We start from the raw sequence: 25,939 nt of genomic DNA on the forward strand, positions 1-25,939 counted from the left end.
CCGTAAAGCCACTGGCAGGACTCAACCACGACGCACTCATCATGCCCCTGATGCTGAGGCGCAGCCGCTGGTGCAGGAGTTTGTCTCTCGCTCCAGCAGCACCTCACTCCCGCAGTGTGTTCAAGACACACTGCAGGACCTCCAAGGAGTGAGGGGTCAGTGTTGAGGACATGATGAGTCAATCGGATGATTCTGACGCTAGCTTTACGCTTCAGGAGCTACGGGTCACGCACAGGACCAGCTCAGACACGGCACCTGGAGAGGACCTCGTCACCTATTCCATGCTGACCCACCTTGGGCCACCGGGTGACGAGACACTTCTAAGGGTGATAAACGCGTCTTGGAGGACTGGCAAGCTACCAACAGCCTGGAAGACGGCAATCATAACGCCAATTCCAAAGCCAAAGAAACCTAGTGCTTATCGCCCCATCAGCCTGACAAGCTGCATGGGAAAGACAACGGAGAGGATGGTGCTAAACAGGCTGCTGTGGAAACTGGGCCCAATGCATGAGCATATCCATACTTACTGCAAGGGCACTGGCACAGCAAACAGTATAGCAACACTCCTCAATGCTGTCAGTGGCACACCGTCCATCGTGGTCTTTTTGGATTTGGAAAAGGCGTTTGAGCTGGCCAGTCCACTTGTGATATTAGACACCCTTGCTCGCAAGGGCGTAAAAGGCAAGCTGCTTTCTTGGATTGCTGACTATCTCAGTCACCGGTCTGCGAAAGTACGCTTTCAGGGTCATATATCAGAGGCCAGAATGCTGGAGAATGGCACTCCACAGGGGGGGGGGTCCTCAGCCCCACTCTGTTTAATGTGCTCGTCTCCAACATTCTGGAACTACCTCTACCCAATGGGTGCAAGGTCATCTGTTATGCAGATGACATTGCGCTCATAATTACTGGGAAACGGTAGTGCTTCAACAGGGCTCAACGCTGTTTAAGTGCTGTAGCGACAGAATGTTGCAGGTTAGGGTTAAAGATCTCCCCTACAAAATCGAAGGCCATGGCATTGAGACTCTGGAAAGAGAGGGAGCACCTCACCATCCAGGACCTTAGGCTGGACTGGGTTCACCAGTTTCAATACCTGGGGGGTCTGGATTGATGGGAGGCTCACCTTTCGGAAGGAACTAGCCTATCTCAAGGAGAGACTGAAGGCAAGAACTACAGTTATGAGAGCAATGACGGGGAAGGCACTTGGTGCCACGCATCAGGTCCTTCGCACGTTTTATGTGCAAGCAGTCCACAGCTTGGTGGACTACGCTGCCCCAGCTCTCATAAATGTGGCAACTGCCAGGCTTGAAGACCTGGAGTCTTGCCAAAATGCCGCAGCAAGGATTATCCTGGGAGCTCAACCTTGGACTAAGATCGTTAACCTCCAGATGGAGGCTTCATTAACATCACGGGTCAGAAGGCTGGAGGTCGACTTTCTTGCCAAGATAGTCCAGAGCCCCAGAATAACTGAACTGAGTCAGAGCCTTGTGACAGCTCTGGGACGAGTGGGTACTCTTATCCACTCCGGTACCTGGCTGTCACAGGCGGCTGGGCTCCTGGACTCCTTCAGGCTCACCAGCACTCTTCTTGAGAAGGGTAGGGACTCTCCACACCCAGAGTTCAAGCCCCCACCACCATGGCTGTCGATACCTGCAACCTTCGTTGTCACAAAGCTTCCCAGTAAGAAGTTGTGATCAGGAAAGAGTACGAGCGCAGGCCCTACAGGGCATCCGCGCACTGTCGGAACCTGGAATGGCGGTCTATTACACGGATAGCCCCGTAGATCCCAACAGGCCTCGCAGTGCGTGGGCTGCCTTCGTGACGGATGGTTTGACCTTCGGCAGGAGAGTATCTGATCATGCGTCCACTCTCCAAGCTGAGGCCGTAGCGGTCCAAGGAGCGTTAGAGCATGCTCTAATATCTCGAGCTGGTCCTGTGGTGATCCACACGGATTCACAGTCTCTGCTAGGCAGCTTAGAATCGACACAGCCCAGCGACAATGTACGCCTACTGACCTCCGTCCTAGCACTCCTGCTGAAGCTGCATCAGCAAGGCAGGAGTGTTACGCTCAACTGGGTGCCAAGCCACGTGGGCGTCCCAGGCAACGAGCTAGCCGACGCCGCAGCTGAAGCGGCGCGCCAAAGACCCGAAGTGGATGTTGTCGTCTCTCTCAGCAGAAATCAGTTGCCTCTACGCACCAGGGCTCTTAATCAGGTACAACGGTTCTTTCAGCACAGACTGGAGGCAGAGTTGTCAGAGAGGGCGAGGTGGTACAGGGCAGTCACAGACTACGAGCCCCTTGTACTTCCTCGCTCCACACCTAGAAAAGTGGAAACTCTGCTTTTCCGTCTGCGTCTGGAGGACCGTTGTTTCTGGGAAATCAAGAGAGATTCAACACTGCAGAAAGAAGATGCCACCACTGTAGCCACCCTCCAGCACTGCCCCGCAACTGCTTTTCTGAGGAGAGGGCCTCCGACAACATCTGAGGTTCTTGTGCGTCGCCTATGCCGCCACTTAAGCGATTATGAACTGCGTCGGCTGGTGGAATGTCAGCCCCCCCCTATAAATTTTTATATATATATGTCTCACTTAGCACCATTCACTAAAGTATTCACTTAAAACACCAACACTGATACATCATGAAGGGTGCATTCGCCGGGATGTGCATACGCATTTTACATGAGTATGCACATATTGTGAATGTATGAGTGTGTGTGGTTGGGCCCACACAGTGCACACACACTCATAAGTCAAATCACCCTCCAAACGGGCTCACACTAAAAGCCCATGGGAACTTCACTCCCGAATCTAGCAGAACAGAACACTGACACCTCACAGTGATGGTATGGAGCAATTCGATCGTACCCTGGCTGACGAGCTCACTAAATACAATGAGGCGAGCAAGCAGGAATGATTATCGTTCCGCTGAACACGATACTACCGGATACACTCGTCTGTCAAATCCGAGTACCGCAAACATGGCGACGCATTCGGGACTCCCGGGTTTCTCTGACGTCGGTGTAAGGACTCTATACTCGGTCTCGTAGACTCTTGGCGAAATTATTTTCAGAAATGAGGTGATGGTATCCAAAGTATGCAGATGTGTTAGTTATCTGTATCATCAATAATATTAGTTCTGTTTACGCACATGCTACACAATGTGACAATGTTTAATTTTCCTAACCGTGGTTTTTAGACATGAAAACTTCCAACTTGCAAAGGTAAATTATTTATTCTGTGCTAAGAAGAAATTTCTGAATATCATGTTCTAATATAAGATTTATATTACTTTCATCGCTTAGTTCAACTTACCAATCTTTATTTTGAACATAGTGAACAATTCAATTGGATGTATTTATTATGTTACATGTAACAATACAAATTGATTTCACATGGTTACTGTAGGGATATCTAATGTACATCATCACACATCAAACAAATTGGATTGCAATTCTGCATTACAAATTAATTATCTCAATAACAAGTCCAATCACCGCGTGCGTCAATTACCTCGTTCAGGCTACTGCCCAGTTTATGTCACCTTTCAAGGCAAGAAGGACACTACCTGTCCGAGACGACGAGTCTGAGAACACGACATAGCTGTACCAATTATAAATTCAGTCTATAATACATCTCATTACCTTATTTTTACCCACATTTACCTTCAACTTTCTATCGCATACCTTCCCAAACTCCGTCACTAACTCCCTTAATCTCTGACCTTAACACAAGCGCAGTGTCATCAGCAAACAACAACTGGCTTAGGCCTACCTCCCATCTTCTCCAATTTCTTTAACCACCTCCTATCCCCTACCCATTACCCTTGCATTTACCTCCTGCACCACCCCATCCATGCACACACTGAACAGCCACGGCGACATGACACATCCCTGAGGCAGTCCCACCTTTACCTCAAACCACTATTTTCAACTCTATCAGCTGCCCAGGATGTAACACTTCACCCCATACTATACAACACATAATGGAAGACTGCATTATACACAATCATGCACGCAAACAACACAACATACGCTCTATAAAGGATTTGTGGGAAAACCCAGTTTCGGCTATGGCATTCCTTGGGGAGACGGGACTGCTCGGACAGACAGTCTAGGGAACGACAACAACAACAACTCTATCACAGGCTCTAATATAGTAAAAACTCTTGACTGCTCTTAACAGCTTCCCTCCCACCATTCCATATACTGTATATGCAAAACCTCCCACAGAACCTTCCTGTCCATCCTGTCAAACTTTTCCAAATCCATAAAGGCCCAAAAAATATCCTTACTTTTTGCTACAGCTTTCTTACATACCTGCCTTACCACAAAAATCTGATCCACACAACCGTTACCTTTCCTAAACCCATACTCTTCCTCACCAATTACTCTCTGTTCCTCTCAATTAAAACCTTCCCAACTACACTCAACAAACTGATCCCTCTAAAACTACTACACTCACACTTGTCCATTTTTCCCTTATAAAATGGAACTATATAGGCACTCTTCCAGTCCTCTGGGACTCTACCCTTCTTTAGACAGACCTTAACCTCACTAGCCAGTCCACCATTACTGTACTTCCCTTCTTCAGACTGTGTGACACCCATCTAAACCAAATGTCTTACCTGCTCTTATAATAACTACTTGCCCCTCATCTTTTCTTATTTTTTCCATTTTCCTTACCAATTACTGTCATTTTTGTACTGCCTCACTGTTACCACTACTCCCTATCTTCTCCACATTTTGCAGCTTCCTAAAATACTCTACCCATCTTCCCCTTACCACCACCTCTTCCGTTATCATCTACCTGCACTTTTTGCCTATTCTCCTCTATTTGATTCACTACCCCTTCCTCTTAATTTCCTTCCAAAACAACTTATCACTTTCAATATTTTCTGTCATAGCCATCCATTTTACATCTGCCCTCCTTTTTGTCTTCTTTATCTTACGTTTTGCTTCTCTTTTCCTCTGTACCTCTCATATATTTCTTGTCCTACCTTGCAACCAGTCTGTGAATGCTCACTTCTTTTCTACAGCTTTCTTCATTTCATCCTACCACTCGCTACCCTTTCTTCTATTCACTCCCATCTCCTTGTTCCACACACTACCTTTGCACAACTTGTTACTCCATGGTACATCCCCATTCCTCCTCTGCTCCTATCTCTACTTTATCCTTAATCACCTCCCACACTTCTCCTTGTAGTCCTGCCCCTTTTCCTTCTAATTTAGTTTACTCTAAGCACCTCCTTACCTTTTGTCCTTTTCCTACTTCTCCACTCTCAACTTACCTTCCACCAAAAAATGATCTAACATTCCCCCACTCTCCCTTAACAACATGGACATCCAAAACTCTTCTTGCTCTTTTCCTGGATACCACTACGTAGTCCATTAAAGCATCATCAACCACCCTTCCATCAACTGCCCACTCCCATATGTACTGAAGACAATTTTTTTCCTAAACACTGTGCTAGCTATCATCATCTCTCTAAACACATCTCCACCATTAATTCTCCACTATATTTTTTTTACTGGCACTCCACACTTCCCAATCATACTCTTTATCAATTCATCTGCTACTTTATTATTGAAACCTCCCAAAACCACTATATTGAAATTTCTCTTAAAACTATGCACTCATTTAAATCTATCCAAAAAGCCTCCCTTTCCTCTACACTCTTCTCACTACCATCACCATATACACTTACAAAGACCCACATATCCCTTCCTAATTTCATCTTCTCCACATTAACCTTAAAGAAACTTCCTTCCTCTCCACCACACCCTTACCTAACTCTCCACTTACTAGTATGGCCACCCCCTCCACTTACTAGCATAGCCACCCTTTCCCTCCCTCTGTGGGAATTAATTTCTGTGTGATAAATTAGCACCTAGTTTGGAAGGGGAGGTCCTCTGCTGGGGCATGCCAAGTTCCTTCCCTGCCAAGGGCCTGATTAATATGATTAAATAAAACTAGATATACACACATGTTGGCATGTGACAGGAAAGGAACCTATAAACATGTATATTATATATATATATATATATATATATAAACATATGTATATATACATGTGGTGTGAAGTAAAAACTAAAAAATTACTGACATACCAAGAAATGCAAATTAGGAGAGGAGACAGGAGAGAGAGAAGAGAGAAAAAGAGTGTGAAAGTGAGAGTGTGAGATTATGCGAGTGTGTGCATGTTGTGTGTGGGAAATTTGAATGGAGTACCTGGTTCAAGAAGTGTACAAAGAAGCATTGTCTCGATGACCATATACTGACGAGTCCTTATTGTAGCATTCCAGATACTGAAGGGATCACTAGCTTTTTTTTTAGCATTTCCTCGTTTTCACTTATGTCTTTCCTTGGTCAGCATTTCCCAATTCTAATGAAAATTTTCCAAATCCATTGACCTATAGTTCTGCACTGTCAACATCCTATTTAAGGAGTTATTACAATATTTTCTCCAATTGACAATACCACCTACCTGAATTTTTCTGCTATAAAATCACTATGGGAAATTATTTTGTTTTCAACAAAAATGCAGAATGTCATTTGATATGATGGAGGAAAATTATTTTCCTCCAGCGTATCAGATTCCTTCCTGAAACCTGGGCCCACCACAAAATACACATGCCCAACATGCTCTAAACCCATTACTTCGAGCAGACAGACAAAGGGCTCAGTTCAATGCAGTATGTGCAAAAACTGGGCCCACCTCACTTGTACAACACTTGCTGACACAAACCAATACACAAACACTTGAACATGTTCTACCTGCCCTCCAGTAACTCCACTCCCACCTCCCCAACCGCAGCCAGCACCCTCACCCACTCACAGTTTCCCTCTGCCCTTACCCCCGATTAGTACTCCCCTTCCTTTGTCCCCGATCTCTCCTTTCCCCCCCTCTGACCCAGATCCTACACCTACCCCACTACCACCCCAACCTCAACCCCAAACGGCAACATACAACACATACAAAACACACATCATCAACATATTACAACACAACATTGACGGTATTAACACGAAAAAACATGAACTTGAACACTTTCTTAAACAACACAACATACACATTGCGATTTTACAAGAAACAAAACTAAGGCACTCACACAAAACACCATCATTTCATAATTACACCACCATCAGACAAGACCGGACTGACGGCTATGGTGGTGGACTCATCACCCTGATCCACCACTCCATCTGTTTTGTGGACACAAGTGCCACAACCAAAATTCTCCTCCCTACCACAGATAACACAACAGAAATCCAATCCATTCAAATCCGCACAGGCAACAAATCAACACTGACAATAGTTAACATGTACATTCCCCCCCAATCATCCCCCCACAGTTCCAGACACCTTCAGGCCTCATTTTAGCCAACTAGCCTCAATCCCCAACCTGATCATGGGTGGAGACTTCAACGCCAAGTCGTCTGCCTGGTATGTCGACAACCCTGACACAGACAGAGGGCTTGATATACAGACTCAGTTTGACTCATTGACTATCATGAACAACACACATAATCATCCACATATCCCACACCAAGCCCTCTACACTCCCTCCTCTCCTGATATCACCTTTTGCTCCCCCTCCCAACAACATCATGGAGAGTGGTCGGAACCCTTGGCTCTGACCACCTTCCAATCATCATCACCACCAAAACAAGATGCACCCCAGTCGGCCACAGACACACTTACACCAATTACAAGAGAGCTAACTGGGAAGCTTTTACTGAAGAGACAGAACAACATTTTGAAACACTTAACCCTATATATCCCAACCTGACGAAATCGTCAGTCAAGCTTCGGGTGAGTCTCACTGGCATAGAAAAACAGTTATAACCGGTGTGTCTATCCTGACGAATTCGTCTAGGCTTCTTCTCTCTGAGAACAACACTTGAAGCTGATTGGTCGAGAGTCCTTTGGGCAGTTCACCATTAGCTGATGACATCAACAGTGGTGTGAAACACGGTATTTCTGGTGCTATTTATTTCATCATGGAGGAGTTGTCAGATATGTTACAGGCTTCATATAATTTTTTTCTGAAATGGGAATAGTTATAGATGTCTGAGAATGTCATACTGTTTCTTTTTTTGATGAAATAAGGACCCTATGAGCTCATTTTATGTCGATGACAAATCCGTCATGTTGGTCATATGGCGCAGAGAAATAAATGTATGACCAACATGACGGATTCGTCATCTACGTCTTTGGACCAGAAAAACAGAGTACACCCCTTCACCTTTACCAAATTTTATCCCTGGCAATGAGACAGCTTCAATCAACAGTGACTTGAACCCATCACAGTCGAACCCATTATGGTATTTCACACAGTTTTTCACTCCTGATTTTTTAGATATGATAGTCTATCAGTCTAATTTATATGCTACACAAAAAGATGTGAACAAACCTCTAAACCTCATTAGGCAAGAACTTGAACAATGGATAGGTCTACTTATTCATTTCAGCATTATTGGGACTCCCCAGACACGTCTCCATTGGTCTGGTGAATTATTTGGGAGGTATAGAGAGTATACTGCTTTAGTTATGAGTTGCAACATATGGGAGACTATAAAATCCAACTTACATCTTCGGGACAACACTGATGAGTTAAACAATGATAAACTGTTCAAAGTCAGGACAATGGTAGACTATTTGCGAAAAAAATTCCAAGACCTTCTTCCATTGCAACAAAACCTCTGCATTGATGAACAAATGGTGCCTTTCAAGGGAAGGCCTTCCATGAAACAATACATGCCCATGAAACCCAGAAAATGGGTTTCAAGTTCTTTGTTCTTGCAGACAGTGGGGATCTTATTCATGACTTCATACCTTACACAGGGTCAATTCAACCTGTGAATAGAGACAGTATTCCAGATCTGGGTACATCCTCTAATATTGTCTTACACTTGGCTGAGACTATTCCAAACAATAAGAATCATCTACAATATTTTGACAACTGGTTTACTTCTTTACCACTTGTAGAACATCTAGCTGACAGGAATATATGGTGTTGTGGGACAATCCGGGCAAATCGGCTCCCAGGCCTCAAGTTCACATTGGACGCTGACATGAAGAAGAAAGGCAGAGGTACATTTGAGGAATGGAAATTATCTGGTGAGGGCAGCCTGGCAACAACAGTCAAATGGTTTGACAATAAATGTGTGACATTATTGTCTTCCTTTGCTGAGGGCAATCCAACTCACACTGCATGACACTATGATAGAAGTCAGAGGAAAGTTGTGGAAATTCCACAGCCTAACATCATACATTTGTACAATAAGAACATGGGAGGTGTAGACCTGGCTATCTGTCTTCTAGCACTATATAGGATCCCAGTACATTCTACAAAAGGATTCCCCAGGAAAAAAGACATTCCCTACTGACCTTCAGGATGTCCTTGTCAGAATCACTCATCAATGCAGGAAACTATATCCCCAAGCGAGGTCGTCCATCTTCAAGTGAGAGAACTCCTCCACCACCATCAACAAGAATTCAAAGAGTTGGCCAATTCAGGCCCCAGAATGATGTGGGACTAGATAAAGTAGGGCACTTCCCAGAGGTGAAAAATCCTCGTTTGTACTGCAAACGAGTTGGATGTGTGGGTCGCACCAATATCAGGTGTACCAAGTGCAAAGTGAGTTTGCGTCTAAATGAGCGAAACAATTCATTTCCTAGTGTAATGAGTGAGACAAACAAATACATGCACTGTATTTTTTTTTGCTCACACATACATGTGAGCAAATTTTGACGCAGCCCGAAGGGATTTCTCCCCGTCCTCTCCTTATATGCAAGGGGGGACGGAGAGGGGGGGTCGCCGATTAAATGAAGCGGCCTTGCTGTGGATGTGCTGTGTCTTGCGACACTGCTTCTGACCCAGGGCGGTGGGCAAGGTGCAGGGATGACCCGTCATCCAGGAGGTGCTCAGATGAGAGGGAGGGTGGGAGGGGTGTGGAGTGTATTTAGGGATGAAATGGGTGGGAGTGTTTTTATGCCTTTCCCTTTTTGGCTACCTCCCTTGAAAGGGGGAAAAAGCCTTGGTATATGTATGTATGTATTTTTTTTTCATGATAATTATTATTTTCCTCCTTTCCAACAGATTTCTCACTGAGGAGTTCAGGTGTTTTCTTTTCTAAAGTATAATATTTTAAATAAAGGTGTTATTGATGATATTTCTACAATTTTCAGCAGGTTTTTCACTGCTAAGAACAGGTATATTATTTTTTGTAATAACCCATATTATATATAAAGATATTTCAATTATTTATATACTTAAAAACAATTAATTTTCATTAACAAGATGTCAAGCTATCAAAAGAAATTGTATTCAAGTTTAATTTTTCAATAAGATATTAATTTTTGCTGAGATGAGCAACATAAATGCTTTCTATATTCTAATAATGTAATAAATCTTGATAATACAATCATTAGCCAATTTCATTTCCCTCGTGACCAACATGACTAATTCGTCACGGTACTGTATTATTGCATAGACTGTAGCAATTGCCAAGAAAACTGATCTATAACATTCCTCAGGTCCATAATAACCTTGAAACAAACGCATGATTTTTTTTGTCCAACCAAAATATATGTGGTCCATATAGGGTTAACAGTACACCAATCACAAACATAAACAATGCTGTGCACACTTTTAATACAATCATACAAAATGCAGACAAGAGATACATCCCTAGAGGCAACAGAAAATCACACAACCCCAACTTCACACCAGAAATCCAAAGCCTCATCAGACAACGTGACACACTTAAAACACGGTACCCCCACACCTATCCCTCAAAACATAGCAGACCAAATACAAACACTAAACACTGTGATTGCCAATAAAATACATGAACAAAAAACACAAAATTGGCAAAACTTTATCAATACACTTGATCACAAAACAAACACCAGCAAATTGTACAAAACACTCAACAGCATTACACTATCCACACAGCAATAATCACAACAACAGATAATCTACCCTCAAACAGACAAGCAAACGCACTCATACGTCATTTTGCACAGACAAGCCATCTCACTTCTCACCCTGACGACCGACACACCATTCGACGTAAGAAAGACTTTCCCACAGACTCAGACTATATACCCTTCATAGACAGTCAGACAAAACTCATAATACATAGTCTCAAGCACTCATCTGCCTGTGGCCCTGATAACATAAGCAACATCCACCTAAAACACATTGGACCACAAGGTATACACGCACTCACAAACATTGCAAACTACAGCTATTCACATAACACTATACCCGACATCTGGAAGCATGGTAAAATATATAACACAGACATGCACAATAACACCAAAAGATGGCTGGCCAATTATCTGGCAGGTAGGAATGCTTACGTGTCATATAATGGCCAATCATCGCACATCAGAAACATTAAGAACGGAGTACCACAGGGCTCGGTTCTATCCCCCACACTATTTAATCTATACATGCATGACTTACCCACGCCAGACAACTCAGAAATACAAATCTCTTCCTACGCAGACGACATAACAATCACATGCACGCATGTAACACAGACAAAGCTGCAGAAATAATCAAGCCATACCTTGACACACTCAACACATGGTTCATCACAAACAGACTCAAAATAGCTCCAACCAAATCTACAGCAACACTTCTCACCAACTGGACAAAAGAACACAAATACATACCTCATCTCTACATCAACAACACTCTAATACCGCACACAAACACACCGAAAATTCTTGGTGTAACGTACGATACATCCATGTCTTTCAAACAACACATCACAAACATAAAAAACAAATGCACACCCAGACTTAACGCACTTAAGTCAATCACTGGAACAACATTTGGACAAAACAAAGAAACTAATATAACAATATACAAACAATGCATACGCTCAGTGTTGAATTATGCGAGTCCTGCATGGGCTCCTAATCTCAGTGAGACACACCACAACACCCTTCAAATCATACAAAACAAAGCCCTAAAAACAGTTACAGGCTGCACAAATACAACACCTACAGACCATTTACACCATGAAACAAAAGTCCTCAAAGTCAAGGACCACGTCGACATGAGAGGCACACAAACACTTGCCGCAGCCACCACAAACACATTACACCCACTACACTACATAGCAGAACACCCACACACACCAAGAAACATTAAAACAACACCCAAAGACCTTTATCACGCACAGATACTCTCTTCTCTTCCTCCACAACCACCAAATACCAGCCTCCGGAAACATATTCATAATCATATCACTCACCACTCCATTAACACACTGAAAGACAACACACTGCTGCATGCCAGACCCCCTGATATCCACCCTTCTGAATCCTCTCTCCCACGAAAGGACTTGGCCAGACTGCGGTGCGGTCACCACCCAGCACTTCTAAGCTACCAGAAGAGGCTGGATGACTGCGTTGTGAACAGCTGCCCAGGCCCATACCATACAACACATAATGGAAGACTGCATTATACACAATCATGCACGCAAACAACACAACATACGCTCTATAAAGGATTTGTGGGAAAACCCAGTTTCGGCTATGGCATTCCTTGGGGAGACGGGACTGCTCGGACAGTCTAGGGAACGACAACAACAACAACAATCACAACACTGACATATAATTCCTTATTTCAGTCTCGACTATTGTTCATTACACTATTTGTGTGTGTATTTACCAAATTGTAGCATACAAGACAGAAGCAATGCTTGTTGGGTCCCATCCTATACTCTCCAGTTTCTCATACATAGCCTCAAATTATAGTCTATATTCTCGACTTTCAATTAACATACATCTGAATTCATATATTGTTCCAGCTTGGGCTATATCATCTTATAAGCCAGTGCACCATCACTGTACCTCCCTTTTTTTAGACATTCTGCATGACACCCATCCAACCTAGGTGCCTTACCTGCTCTCGTCGTCTTGACTGCCTTCACCTTTGTGATAATGTCAATGTTAAAAATACCACAAAACACTGCACTTCATTTATATCTATCAGTATCTATGCATTTTTCATCTATATAACTAATAGTTTTTTTCATACAGAGGATGAAATTTTCTTTTCTTTGTGGCTCAATATCTAAGTAACTATTTTTGTCACATTTATGCTTACAACTCTAACTTCTTTCTCTATGTAAATACTTTTTGTTTATACAAGACTTATCCTTTTTTCCAAATTGTCATGTTGACTTATGACTGCAAGGGTAAACCTATGGCTTTTGGCAATAAAATTATGTTTTTTTACAGAATTTGGGTATTCACAAAGAAATATCCAGTATGGCATAACTTTTAGACAGTAATGAGTCACCAAGATCTTTATGAAAGCTCCTAGTTTCCTAAGATATAAGAAAAATATCAAATTATTAATTTTTTTCATTTATTTTTTATTTTTTCAATGGATTTCCATAAAAGTTGGCCCATCTTTTTTATGCTGTCTTCTATGAAGAAGAAGAAAAAAAAAAAAAAAACTTTATTATTCTGATATATATATATACTTATGTCCTTAAGTTAGTTTTGAGTGAAAGTGGCCAAATAAATGAAAATGGCTCCTTGGAGTGTGAAAACAAATTTTGCTGTCAAGGGCCATGTACACAAGTGCGACTTGTAGAGGCAAATTTTGGATGTGTCTTTTTTCCCGGAAGAAGAAGAAGAAGAAAAAAGAAAAAAAAAAAAGATAATGATGAAATGATAAACCACATGGAAAACATTGCCCAAGAAATAAGCTATTTTTTTGTCATTTTGCCGTTTTTGTTTCTATACATTTTAAAACATTGTACATTCATAGGAACTAATAATAAGTGTGGTAGTGTAATGGTTGTTAATTTTTAGGATTTTTTTTCTTCTTCAAAATTCAGTGTGGCAGGTTGCTTAGGGTATGGGTTACCCCCATTTTTTTATATTTTGCTTTTTAATTTCTTTGACTTCTTCAAATAAATGTGGTCAAGTTCAATCAAATTACATTTTGGATGCAATACGAGGTGCCAATTAAATTGTACATGTCACTCCACACCCAGTATTTTTTTTTCTTCAAATTCTCAAAAAACATGGTTGCCCTAACTGGAAACCTTTGAGGTGGATGCCATACTTGACTAAAGGGTTCAAGATGATTTTGCACCCACTGTACATTCTCTCACCTCAACTGAATTTTAAGAAACACTTTTCCACTAATAGTACAATTCACCCCCACATTACCCTATTTCTTCATATCCTTTACATATGTAGTCTTCCTTAGTTTGTTCCCAGGACCTAAGCCCTACTATCCTGTGTGTGTGTGTGCACATTATGCCACTGTTTCTGTAAATTTATTTAAGATGTGAGGCAACATAGATTACAAGTTCAACAGTCAGCATAATCTAAACAATATCAAGCTTGTTATGCTGTACTTGCACAATCATTAACACAATAGTATGTGGAATAGATCATATAGTAATATGCCTATGTGGTAGATATAGACTTTAAACTTCTAATTGAAAATGTCTAGAAAAGTAAGAGCGGTCTGAAATCATACAATCTAAACATCTAGTTCAAACCTTTAATTATCTATACAATTGTCCTCACTTTGAGAGGCTAGCAATAGAAACTCCATATGTATAAAACAAAACTAAATGTTGCATATCAAATAGCTAACAATTATTATGTATGAATCAACATTGATAAATAAGACAATTGTCATCAAACAGCTCTATCTGATGGCTCTGGTTCATCTCCGAGTGAAGGGGAAGGTGCATCCTTTTCTTCTTTAGTTTTATCAGCAGTAATTTTAATGTTGTGCATTCCATAGAGCAAAAAGTGGTTCAGCTGTCTAATAACATTTGGGTCAGTTGACTGGACCCCTATCTTTTTTATTAGCTCCATATACTGTGGGTCTTTCATCAGAAGATCAGTCAAATTCACAGTGCCTATGTGTGGAGTACGAATGTCATGATATAAGAAGATGCGATTGTTGAAAGTTGCATACACAAGACAGGGAACTTGGGTACCTCCATGCCCATAATAACCTGCTGTGAAAGTGCTGACTGGTTCATCAAAGGTGTATCGCACTGCTTCTCCACTGTGTGTGACTATGTACGTATTACCATCCCATGCACAAGCAACCACTTCATCATTTCCATCACCTGTAACATCGAGACCAAATAATGCAAAGAGCTGATGGTCCACCTGTAAATTGGAGCGAATCTTGCCATCTCGAACCAACATCAGTGTTCCATCCAATGTTGCTACAGCAAAAGCAGTTTCACCACTGCCCTCTTTCAAGTTTCCACAGATCTCGGTATCTATATTGGGATTTCTCAAACGAGCAGATGCTAAAGGTTCATAAGTTGCAGTGCTTTCATCAAAAGTATCTGTTCCATTGTCTGGATTAGCTGATCGAACTAAAAGGCTGAAATATGTTCCTCCTGGCTGAGCAACCAGAAGGCTGGGATGACCCTGAGCATCTTTATGAGGTGTAATGCTCCCAATTTGTTCAGCTAATTCCCATTTATTTAGACCAACCAGTTTCCCAACAGGCTTGTCTCCACTGCAGTCATCTGATCTTACCCAACGATAAGTTCTAACAACACGATCTGTCAATGCCACAACCATTTCATAAAAGCCATCACCATTAACATCTTCTATAAGGAGGACTTTAACATTTGCTGGAATTCTCTGGGCATGCATAGGCTGCAGAAGTCGTTCTGAAGAACCCTCAGATACGTCACCTTCAAAATCATATATATACACATAGCCACAACCAGTCACTACTACTAAAACATTTCGCCCCACATTTAAAAGATCACCAACAGCAATTGCTGTTACCATGCCCAGATCACTAGCAGTACGTATAGGTCGTTTATTCTCCCCTTTAAAGAGTGCTAAGTTCCCATTTTCACTTCCAACTACAAGCTCATTTTGTCCATCATTATCTACATCTCCAAGGCAGATGGCATTTTTCACAATATTCCCTTCAAACTCAAACTCCAAGTGTTCAACATATGCAACAACCCTCATCTTTAGTCTTCTACTTCCAAAATTTCTTGAAATTCTTCTGGCTCAGTTCTCTTCCCAGCAATACTTAGGAGATTAATAGGTATTCTATCTTCTGGCAAATGACTGTTCAGCCTTTGCCAACGAGGTGGAGGCCACACAATATGTGAAGCTTTGGCAGTGATAAGCCCAACAGCAATGGGTCCAAGAAGGTTAGAATCTAACGAGTGACCCTTGTGATCTCCTTCAACCCAGCAGTGCCCCTCAGGTACTCTTAGGTATTTTCTTTTATAGCCAATTGTTTTCACTAGATCACCTTCCAACGCAATAACTCTTTTTATAAGTTTTTGATCTGGTTCCTTTGGTGATATAAGAGAGACAATATCCCCTCTGTCAATTCTAAAGGCTCTTGAGTACCATCTGCTCAGGAACACAAAATCACTCTTCCCCGAGTTATCTGGGTTAAGGGAGGGCTGCATAGACACACCTTCAACTTTTGCCACATAGCCAAAGCAGTCAACGAAGGTTATGCCAATAGGAATCCCAATAAGAGCAGCACGAAGCATCAGGGTGAAGGGAAAGGTGTGTGTATGATATGGATGCTGTGTATGAAATGGACCAGCTATGCACACCTGACCACCTCATTACAAGGTTTCCCCTCCAAGTCAGCACCTGGAAAGTACCAGAACATGTCACACACTTATACAAAGCATTATAGAAAACCAAAACACCAAAAACAATTTTCATATTTTTAGTCTTGAAATTGAACTTTCATGCAAGTGAATAAAAAGGTACAGCTATTGGCAGAAGAGAAAGAAAAGAAAAACAAGACAATAACTGAAGCAAGGTAGGACAGGATGTGGTAAGGTACAGCTGATTATGGTATAGGAGGGTTGAACTTGGTAAAGTAAAAATGAAACTGACATAATAAGCATTTAACAAGTTAACTGGACTGATCAATCAATCAATCCATTCCCCAAGTGCCCTGCAGCTGCCAAGAAACTGCCCACAGCTACCAGTTCAACACACAAATCTCTCAGAAATTAGATTTTGTGGAGCTGTCTAGAATGAGTGAGAGAACACAGGACAGTGTAGTATAATGTGCACACATTGTCTTTGTGCAGCTGTTGTATTAGTCATTTAGTGTTGCTGCTGTTTCAGTGTAGGGTGAAGACCAGAATGTGGGCATGCAAGTGGTGAAGCATATAATTTGGCGATACAGCAGACCCTCGTTATCAACATATTTTTTTACAGTTTTAATTATTGATGGATTTTCTACCAATTAAAAATCATAAAGTAATAATTCTATTTTTACCTGCACTTCTCAGAAGTTCCTGCAACTTCCCACTAGGCATCACTGGCAAGATAATTGTTTGATCACTTAAATAATATCTACTGCTTATCCATACTGTATCACACCTTTACAATGATTTCTGCCAGCTCCCAATTTGTCTTCATTATTATACAGTAGTGATCAGGACATGACTGAACATAATTTCAATATGAATGAAGTAAATCATTATTTGTGGTGCATGACATGGGTAAAGCCAAATATAAACATATCGTCACTAAATCATGTGGCACATGAAAGCCAATGAAAAAGCCAGCTGTGCAAAACAACAGCAATAAAAATAATGCATGTGTTAACATCCGATATCAACACATGCGCATACAGCTCTACAAGGTTATCATTTCCGCTCATCTTTGCTGCCCCTTCCTAAACTGCTGATGCCAATCTATTTAAATATGCTACTTTTATTTAATATTTACTACTTCTAGCCCTTCAAATTTATAGTTTCAGCCAGTCTAATATGGCAACCCTGGATAGAATAGAGGTGAGACAAGCATAACAACAAGTGGATGGAATTAATTTTTTTTCTATATCTTCAGCATTACAATGACAAGTTCAGTGGAAACTAGATCATTTTAGCACCTGGCAACTATTGTCGTCAACTTGTTTTTTTTTTAAAGAAAGTAGTTCTATGTGTCTTAAACTTAATTAAGGTTAGTTAACTGTTGAGTGTGGAACAGAAAATACAACCATGTTGATAAATCCTTATATTTTCTAAACATGCCTAATCTACTGGCCTATTATTAAATTCATGGACATAAATGATGAAACAGCATCTTTATAAAGAAAAAGGGTGCCATGACAATGAGTTAACTCAAACTGCATTTTGAAGTCAATGGAAATAAGCTTACATGCTTTTTTGTGTTATCCTCGGCAATTGTAATTGTTATTTTGAACTATGTGTTCTTTTCATTATCTGCACTTCATGTATATTGATTCAATGCCAAATAAAATTATTACTATTATTATTATTACAAGTTTTTAGCAATGCCTAAAGTTTGAGAGTGAGAAGGTCTTATGGGCCTTGTGACCACAACCAGTGTTTCATCATCTGCTCAATGCAGGTGACAGGAGTTTCAAATTCTTGTAGAATTTCCTTGGCCTATCTGAGTATATTTATCATTGGTATAATGTAGAAGAGAGGTTGTAGAAGAGAAGAAGAAGCGAGCTTTCACAGATTGGTTACAAAATAGGACGAGGGAGTCATATGAGAGGTACAAAGAAAAGAAAAGAGAAGTAAAGCAAAAGGTAAAGGTTGCAAAGTGGAGAGATGTGAAATGGGGTAAGAGTATGACAGAAAATTTTGAAAGCAATAAAAAGATGTTTTGGAAAGAAATTAAGAGAGGAAGAGGAGGCGAATCAAGTAGAGAAGAAAAGGTAAAAGGTGCAGATGAAGATGGGCAGAATATTTTAGGGAGTTGCTAAATGTGAAGGAGGATAGGGAAGGAAAGATAGCTGCAGTGGAAAATGCGAAGAAAATGAGAGTGAGGAGTGAGGAGAATGGAGGAGAAATCAGGAAGGATGAGGTGAAGGCAGTTGTTAAGATGATGAAAGCAGGTAAGGCACCTGGTCTGGATGGATGCCATGCAGAATGTCTGAAAAAGGGAGGTACAGTGATGGTGGACTGGTTGGTGAGGTTATTTAATGTTTGCTGGAGAGGGGGTAGAATGCCGGAGGACTGGAGGAGTGCCTGTATGGTTCCTCTTTACAAGGGAAAAGGGGACAAGTGTGAATGTAGTAGTTTCAGAGGGATTAGCTTGTTAAATGTAGTTGGGAAGGCTTATGGGAGGATCTTGATTGAGAGGATTAGGAGAGGAACAGAAGGAGTAATTGGTGAGGAACAGTGTGGATTTAGAACAGGTAGAGGTTGTGTAGATCAGATCTTTGTGGTAAGACAGATATGTGAGCAAGCTATAGGAAAAGGGAAGGATGTTTTTTGGGCTTTTATGGATCTGGAAAAGGCTTATGATTGGGTAGACAGAAAGGCACTGTGGGAGGTTATGCAGATATATGGGATAGGAGGAAAGCTTCTGGGAGCTGTCAAGAGTTTTTATGAGAGTAGTAGAGCTTGTGTCAGGATTGGAAATGGAGAGAGTGAGTGGTTCGAGGTAAAGGTGGGACTTCGTCAAGGATGCGTTATGTCACCCTGGCTGTTCAACTTATACATGGATGGGGTGGTGCGAGAGGTAAATGCAAGGGTAGTGGGCAAGGGATTGGAGATGGTTAAAGAAAATGGAGAAAAGTGGGAGGTGAGCCAGCTGTTGTTTGCGGATGACACTGCGCTTGTGGCAGGATCGGAGGAGGGATTGAGGAAGTTGGTGGCAGAGTTTGGGAGAGTATGTGATAGAAGAAAGCTAAAGATAAATGTGGGTAAAAGTAAGGTGATGAGATGTACAAGGGGTGAAAGTGGCAGTAGACTGGAAGTGAGCATTAAGGGAGAGCGACTGGAGGAAGTGGATAGTTTTAGATACTTGGGTGCAAATGTGGCAGGAAAAGGTGGAGTGAAGGTGGAGGTAGAATGTAGATTGAGAGAAGCGAGTAAATGCCTTGGTGGATTAAAGAGTGTGATGAGGAATAGACATTTGGGAATGGATGCTAAGAGGAGACTGTATGAAGGAGTGATTGTGCCAACAGCACTGTATGGGGCAGAAACATGGAACATAAGAAAAGAAGAGAGAAGGAGTTTGAATGTGTTTGAGATGAGGTGTCTGAGAAGTATGATGGGGGTTACTAGGCTAGAGTGAGAAATGAGGAGGTGAGGAGGAGAACAGGGGTGGAAAAGGAGCTGGGAGATAGGGTTGATGAAAGAATATTGGGATGGTTTGGACACATGGAAAGTATGAGTGAAGAAAGACTAGTAAAAGAGGTATGGAAGGCAGATGTGGAGGGAGTGAACATGAGGGGACGTCCTAGGATGAGGTGGATGGATGGGGTGAAGGGGGCTTTGGGGAAGAGGGGAATGTCTGTTGAGGAAGGACGGGAGAGGACAGAAGACGGGTGATTGGAGAATGGTTGTATATGGATGATGTTGTGATTGCATGAGGTGGAATGGGTGGGGGTGAGGTAGTATGTGTGAGCAAAAGTTGACGCAGCCCGAAGGGATTTCTCCCCGTCCTCTCCTTTTATGCAATGGGGGGTCGCCGATTTAATGAGGCGGCCTTGCTGTGTATGTGCTGTGTCTTGCGACACTGCTTCTGACCCAGGGCAGTGGACAAGGTGCAGGGATGACCCGTCATCCAGGAGGTGCTCAGATAAGAGGGAGGGTGGAGGGGTGTGGAGTGTATTCAGGGATGGAATGGGTGGGAATGATTTTATGCCTTTTCCTTTTTGGCTACCTCCCTTGTACGGGGGAAAAAGCCTTGGTATATGTATGTATAATGTATGATATTTCAAAGTTGGATGTTGTTAATGTCATACACTTTTATATATACATACACAAAACCCCTCACCCCCACCCCAATACTAGGGTACTATGCTATTGTACAGTATTAATTACATAGAAGCATACAGCCAGTGCTTTAGGAACCATTTTGGGGCACCCCTATGGATTAGAGCCACAATATTTATGTTGGAGTGAAATATCTATTCCTACAGGAATTTGCTACTTTTGTACTAAAACTATCACTCTTATACAGTTTCCTTGAAACTATCTTTTACCACTTCCTAGACTATACTTTCTTTTTTCCTGGTATGGGGAGAAAAGAATTCTGCCACCATGGTTCTCATGCGAGTCATAAAAGGTGACAAAGGGGGATGGAGTGATGGGACTCAGTATCCTGCTCTCTGTATACTCATCCTACTAGAAGTCCAGGCATAAGAGGTCCTGGGAAACCAGAACCCTAAAATCTGTGTCATTAAATGGGCATGGTTGTGGTAGAGATGAGAGCAGAAAGGAAGAGATAGGCAGTATGTTTGTGAGAAGGAAGATAGATGTGTTAGCATTATGTGAAACTAAGTTGAAAGGGAGGGGTGATTTTGAGTTTAGAAGTTTGGTGCTGGCAAATGATAAGACAGGAAAGTGTGTGGTGTAGTGGAGGGAATAGTTTTCAAGGTTAACGTGGGTGAATGTGAAACTGGGATGGAAGATGTGGAATTTTGTAAGCATATATGGACTTGGTAGTTAGAAGTGTGCAGAGGAAAGGGAGGCTTTTTGAACATATTTAAAAGAGTACTTAAGAGTTTTGGGAAGAATATCACTACAGTTGTGTTGGAGACCTCAATGCTCAAATAGGGGATAACCCAATTGATAGAATAGTAGGAAATTTTGAAGTGCCGGGTAAAAATTGTACTGCAGAATTTATATTATGTGGTTAGAAAGGAAGTTGATGATAGCAAACAGTGTTTGAGAAGAGTCAAGTACAATTATATATGGGATAGAGTTGTAGCTGGAAAGGTGGTTGATATGGCATTAATTGATTATGTAATGTTATCTGAATGAAGAATAGGAAGATTTCTAGATGCTCATATTCTTAGAGGAGGGTGTGGGGGAGTGCCAGATCATTTTCTTGAAATTAAATGACGGGTGGAGAATAAGTAAAGTAAAGTAAGTGGAAAAGGGTGGAAGGTATAGAGGTGCTTAGAGTAAATAATGTAAATGAGAAGGGAAAGGAAAAGTAATGCCAGAAGCTGAAAGTATGGGAGGTGATGAGGGATAAAGTAGGAGTTGAAGAGGTATTGTTTTGTCTTAGGAAGTAATGTGTGTAAAAATGGTGTGTGGAACTAGAAACCAAACTTTTTTTTTTTTTTAGGGGGGGGATTATAATTTAACAGTTTCAAAGAAAAATATATTTTCCAATTTATAAGGTGTTGAAGAACTTTTGTTCTATAGATTTTATTGATTCAGGACATCAGTATGCTAAAAATATATTCATCATTTAGTGCATATTTGAGCAGGTTAGGGTGTCATTACTTGCAGCAAAGATTGAGGGGATGGTGGTTCATATCTTGCCATCGGCAAAGTTGAACCAAGGGCATGGTTCATTAATTTCCACACTAAATTCCCCTCTGTGAGGGGCACCATCCTAGCCTTCCAATAGGGGGAGTTTGTGATGTTAAACCATATCATTAAACCATGTATTATTCTAATGATCAAAATCAATTTAAGAAAAACATCAAATGTGCAGTAAATGATGAATAATGTCTTATGTCACATCCCTTTAATTAGAGGGACATATCCCACTTGAGAAAAAAAGTAAATAATGCTGTACAACAGTTTACTGGTATGTTGTGCATACTTAAAAATTCCACATGTTTTCAAGGGAGGAAAGGGCGGTGGATGGTTGTGGATGGGCAGGAATGAAATGCATGGGAGTGGGTATATACCTTTTGACTTTGGCTACCTCCCTGGTAAGGGGGGAAAAGCCCTTTTACGAAATTTGGGTACTGTTCTCAAAAGAAAAACCCAGTATGGTGCAACTTTTGGACTAAGTAATAGCTTAACAAGAAATCTGTATCAAAGCATTTACATACATATACCAAGGGCTTTTTTTTCCCCCTTACAAGGAAGGTAGCCAAAGTCAAATGCATAAATCCACTCCCACCCATTTCATCCCCACATACTCCACTCCCATTCACTATCCCTCCTAGTTTAGTTTAATTTCCTTTAAAAAAAAAAATATATATATATATATATTACCGATTGGCATACTTCTCTTCTTGTTTGCCTCTTACAGAAAGAAAATATCAGTCTAGCTTAATTATTTCAATATATGCATACCAATGTCCTAATAGGCAAATGGAATACAGTAATTATAATACTGCTTCATAATTAGGTTAAACTCCAAAATCACACAAACACAGAAATTTAACATGAAACTTGTTCTTCAATAGCTCCTAACTCAATATAACCTAACCATTCCATAATGAAAATAGATCTCAAATGGAAAGTAGAAATGGAGTGAAAAATGTGCTTGTGTGATACTGTAAAAGAACCCTTAAATTACCTAACATTTTGCTAATTCAATTTTTTTTCGCAGTTTTTCATATTTTTTCCTCTGGTACCCAAGGATTCTGAATGGTTTGGTTGGGTTAGGAATCCATTCCACAAAATCCATACCAAAACACATGAATATGTATCCAGTCTTTTCAATGCTAAGATTTGAAGAAGCATTGTATGGTACATAGATTAATTTGTGCATATCTATAGATGTGAAACATCTCCGAATCTTGTGAAGGATAAGGGTCTGAAGTACTCCAACACCACTAAGTGTCATCACTCATGTCATGGTTTTATGCTGGGAGAGGTTATACCATGCATCACTTTATTTGCATACGATCTGTGTGTACTTTTCTATGATATGTATTAGATTTAGATTTTTTAATATATCTTAACAGGAAGGTTCCATAAATTCATAGTTTTATTATTCTATGAATGACTCGTATAATCATTCATAGAATAATAACTTAATTTTGTTTGTGCTTCATTATCTTAGTTTTACTATAACTCAACTGTGCATTAAAACAATATGCATGGCATTAATAAATTTTAATGTATTCTATTTACGTAATCCATTAAAAAAATAGATACATTTTGAATCTACTTTATATCTATTTAAAGGCATAAAATATTCAATCAAGGAAAGTATTACAAGGTACATCACGAAGAACTATGACTTGAGAAAACTTTATATTATCAGAAAATAGAAGTCCTATAGGTAAATTATTAGAAGTGCACACCTATTCCATATAGCAATAGAAAATTAAACATTATTTTTGTAAATCATAATACATCAACATAAACGCTTTTCTTGGCAGAAATCAATAACAGAAAAATTTGCTATATGCGATACACTAATGGACAGAGCCATTACGACTGGTTGAGACACCACCCTTGTTTTGATAGATGTGGTCAAAGAAATTAAAGTATGATAAATTCATGTAACCTAACCTACATGACCTGCATTTAGTAATGTGGTACCTTTAATGCAAGAGGTCATTGGGGTCATCATCTTCAGGGATGTTGAGAGCTGGTTTTGGCATCTGCTCAGACTGCAGGGTGTAAAGGAGTTTCACAGCTTGAAGAAAAGTAAGAAGCTCCGTTCCGTAGTACTATTTAAAAAATATGTAGTGTGGGGACATTACTTGGAGTGGGAGAACACCTGGTACACAATGTTAATGCCATTGTCAAACTGACGTTGACAGGACTAGATAGATGACACGTCTTAAACCTATTGTCGCAGCTCTGTTTGGTAGTATATTTGCTTTCAGCATTTTTTCCTATTGATTTCTGCCAAGAAAAATGTATATTACATAATTGTATTATAATTTACAATACATTAAACATTTAATTTTTTATTACTATACCCTGGAGGTGTGTACTTCTAAAAAAAATACCATACCATATATTAAATAATAAAGGGACTGGTAACATGTAGCATGGTAGTTCCATTTCATTGATGGCAATAACACTTTGGATATTGTCATGTGAAGGCATACACAGTGTGTGTCATTATCCAAGCAGCAGGGCATTTTCCAAATCTTTACCCAAAATATTTTGCATAAATGCTCTGAGACAAATTAAATGTAGCAATACTAACACGATTGGTGTGACCATACTAGCTGCCGCATGACCCCTTGAATTTTAAAAAGGAGCCAATGAGTTAACTACGTGACATACCGATATCTACCCCACACACATCCTGTCCATGATAAATATGGCAATATAGCCATCTAAATTACTTACAATCAACTGGTGGCAGGCAGATAAGCGTCACTTGAATACGGACTAGTGTTGAAGTATGGACCTTGTTTCCCAGAGACTGCCAATACTCTAACTTATAGTTTTAACAATACACCGACACTTAAAGAATCAATACTTCATATATCTCTGCTTAACTTAATTTATATATTCTACTATGACGTAAAATCATTCTGGAATGTTAAATACGCTACCTTTGTACAGTTGCCTTGCTCCTTCTAATATTTTCTCTAGCTTCTCGCAGGTGTCTTTTAATGCACCTACTACGAGAGAACTGTCTTTATTCATGGGAATACAGTGTATTTTATTCACACAAAAACTGTCTTCTCAGACTGGATTCGCGTCTCTTCCACTTCTTACTTGTACCGTGGTAATGGTTGCTTACCCTGACTTTGCCCACCTCTCTACCGTTTCTATATTCTATGACGTACTCTTAGAAAATGGATTAGTTACCAAAAGTTAGTATATATCCTGGCACCGCTCGTATCACAAACCGACAATTGAGAGAGAACGAATAGAACACGATGGCAATTTCAGAGTATGTGCACTTATTTTTTACAATTAAATGCTGCTTATCATACAAAATAAGGAAGAGGTCAGTTAAAATGATTTTTTTTTGCCATATCACGAAACTGCAGAAAGTAGGGAATTTTTTATTATGTTACCTATATATATTTTCTTGCCTCAAAGGCAACCCTTACAACTATATTTATCCACCATATCTTACACATTAATTACAATTATCAAATTGTGGTCGCGGGCAACGTACCGCGTAGCTTATCCGAGTTATTTCCTGTTTTTTTCTAGGTATTATTTCCAAAGTTTTGGAACGTATAGTATAGTTAGATACCTACCCCAGGGAACGTAATCTACTATACGTCATGCAATCTGGTTTTAGATCGAATTACTC

The 25,939-nt window shown here is 40.6% G+C and overlaps 2 protein-coding genes across 6 annotated transcripts in view; both read right to left on the reverse strand.

The window, feature by feature from the left end:
- Window positions 1-25,579, reverse strand: part of LOC143038859 (mitochondrial inner membrane protease subunit 2) — a 40,986-nt gene extending 15,407 nt beyond the window's left edge. Inside the window, exons 1-2 of one of the 5 annotated variants that reach the window (XM_076208487.1) lie at window positions 25,224-25,559; window positions 16,009-16,654 (exon numbers count right to left, since the gene is read on the reverse strand). In XM_076208487.1, coding sequence (XP_076064602.1) covers window positions 16,009-16,548 — 540 coding nt within the window. In that variant the 5' untranslated portion in view covers window positions 16,549-16,654; window positions 25,224-25,559. Of the gene's footprint in view, window positions 1-16,008; window positions 16,655-25,014; window positions 25,135-25,223 lie in introns of those variants that run through there. The other 4 variants (XM_076208491.1, XM_076208489.1, XM_076208490.1 and 1 more) reach the window with 4 other exon arrangements.
- On the reverse strand, window positions 14,536-16,006 carry LOC143038858 (KICSTOR complex protein ITFG2-like). Its single transcript, XM_076208486.1, has one exon. It carries the CDS (start codon window positions 16,004-16,006, stop codon window positions 14,690-14,692), a length of 1,317 nt encoding a protein of 438 aa, XP_076064601.1. The 3' UTR covers window positions 14,536-14,689.
- Window positions 25,580-25,939: the final 360 nt, after the last annotated feature.

This window comes from Oratosquilla oratoria, chromosome 25 (genome assembly GCF_046742065.1).
Source record: "Oratosquilla oratoria isolate Oo_2021 chromosome 25, ASM4674206v1, whole genome shotgun sequence".
Taxonomy (NCBI): Eukaryota; Metazoa; Arthropoda; class Malacostraca; order Stomatopoda; family Squillidae; genus Oratosquilla; species Oratosquilla oratoria.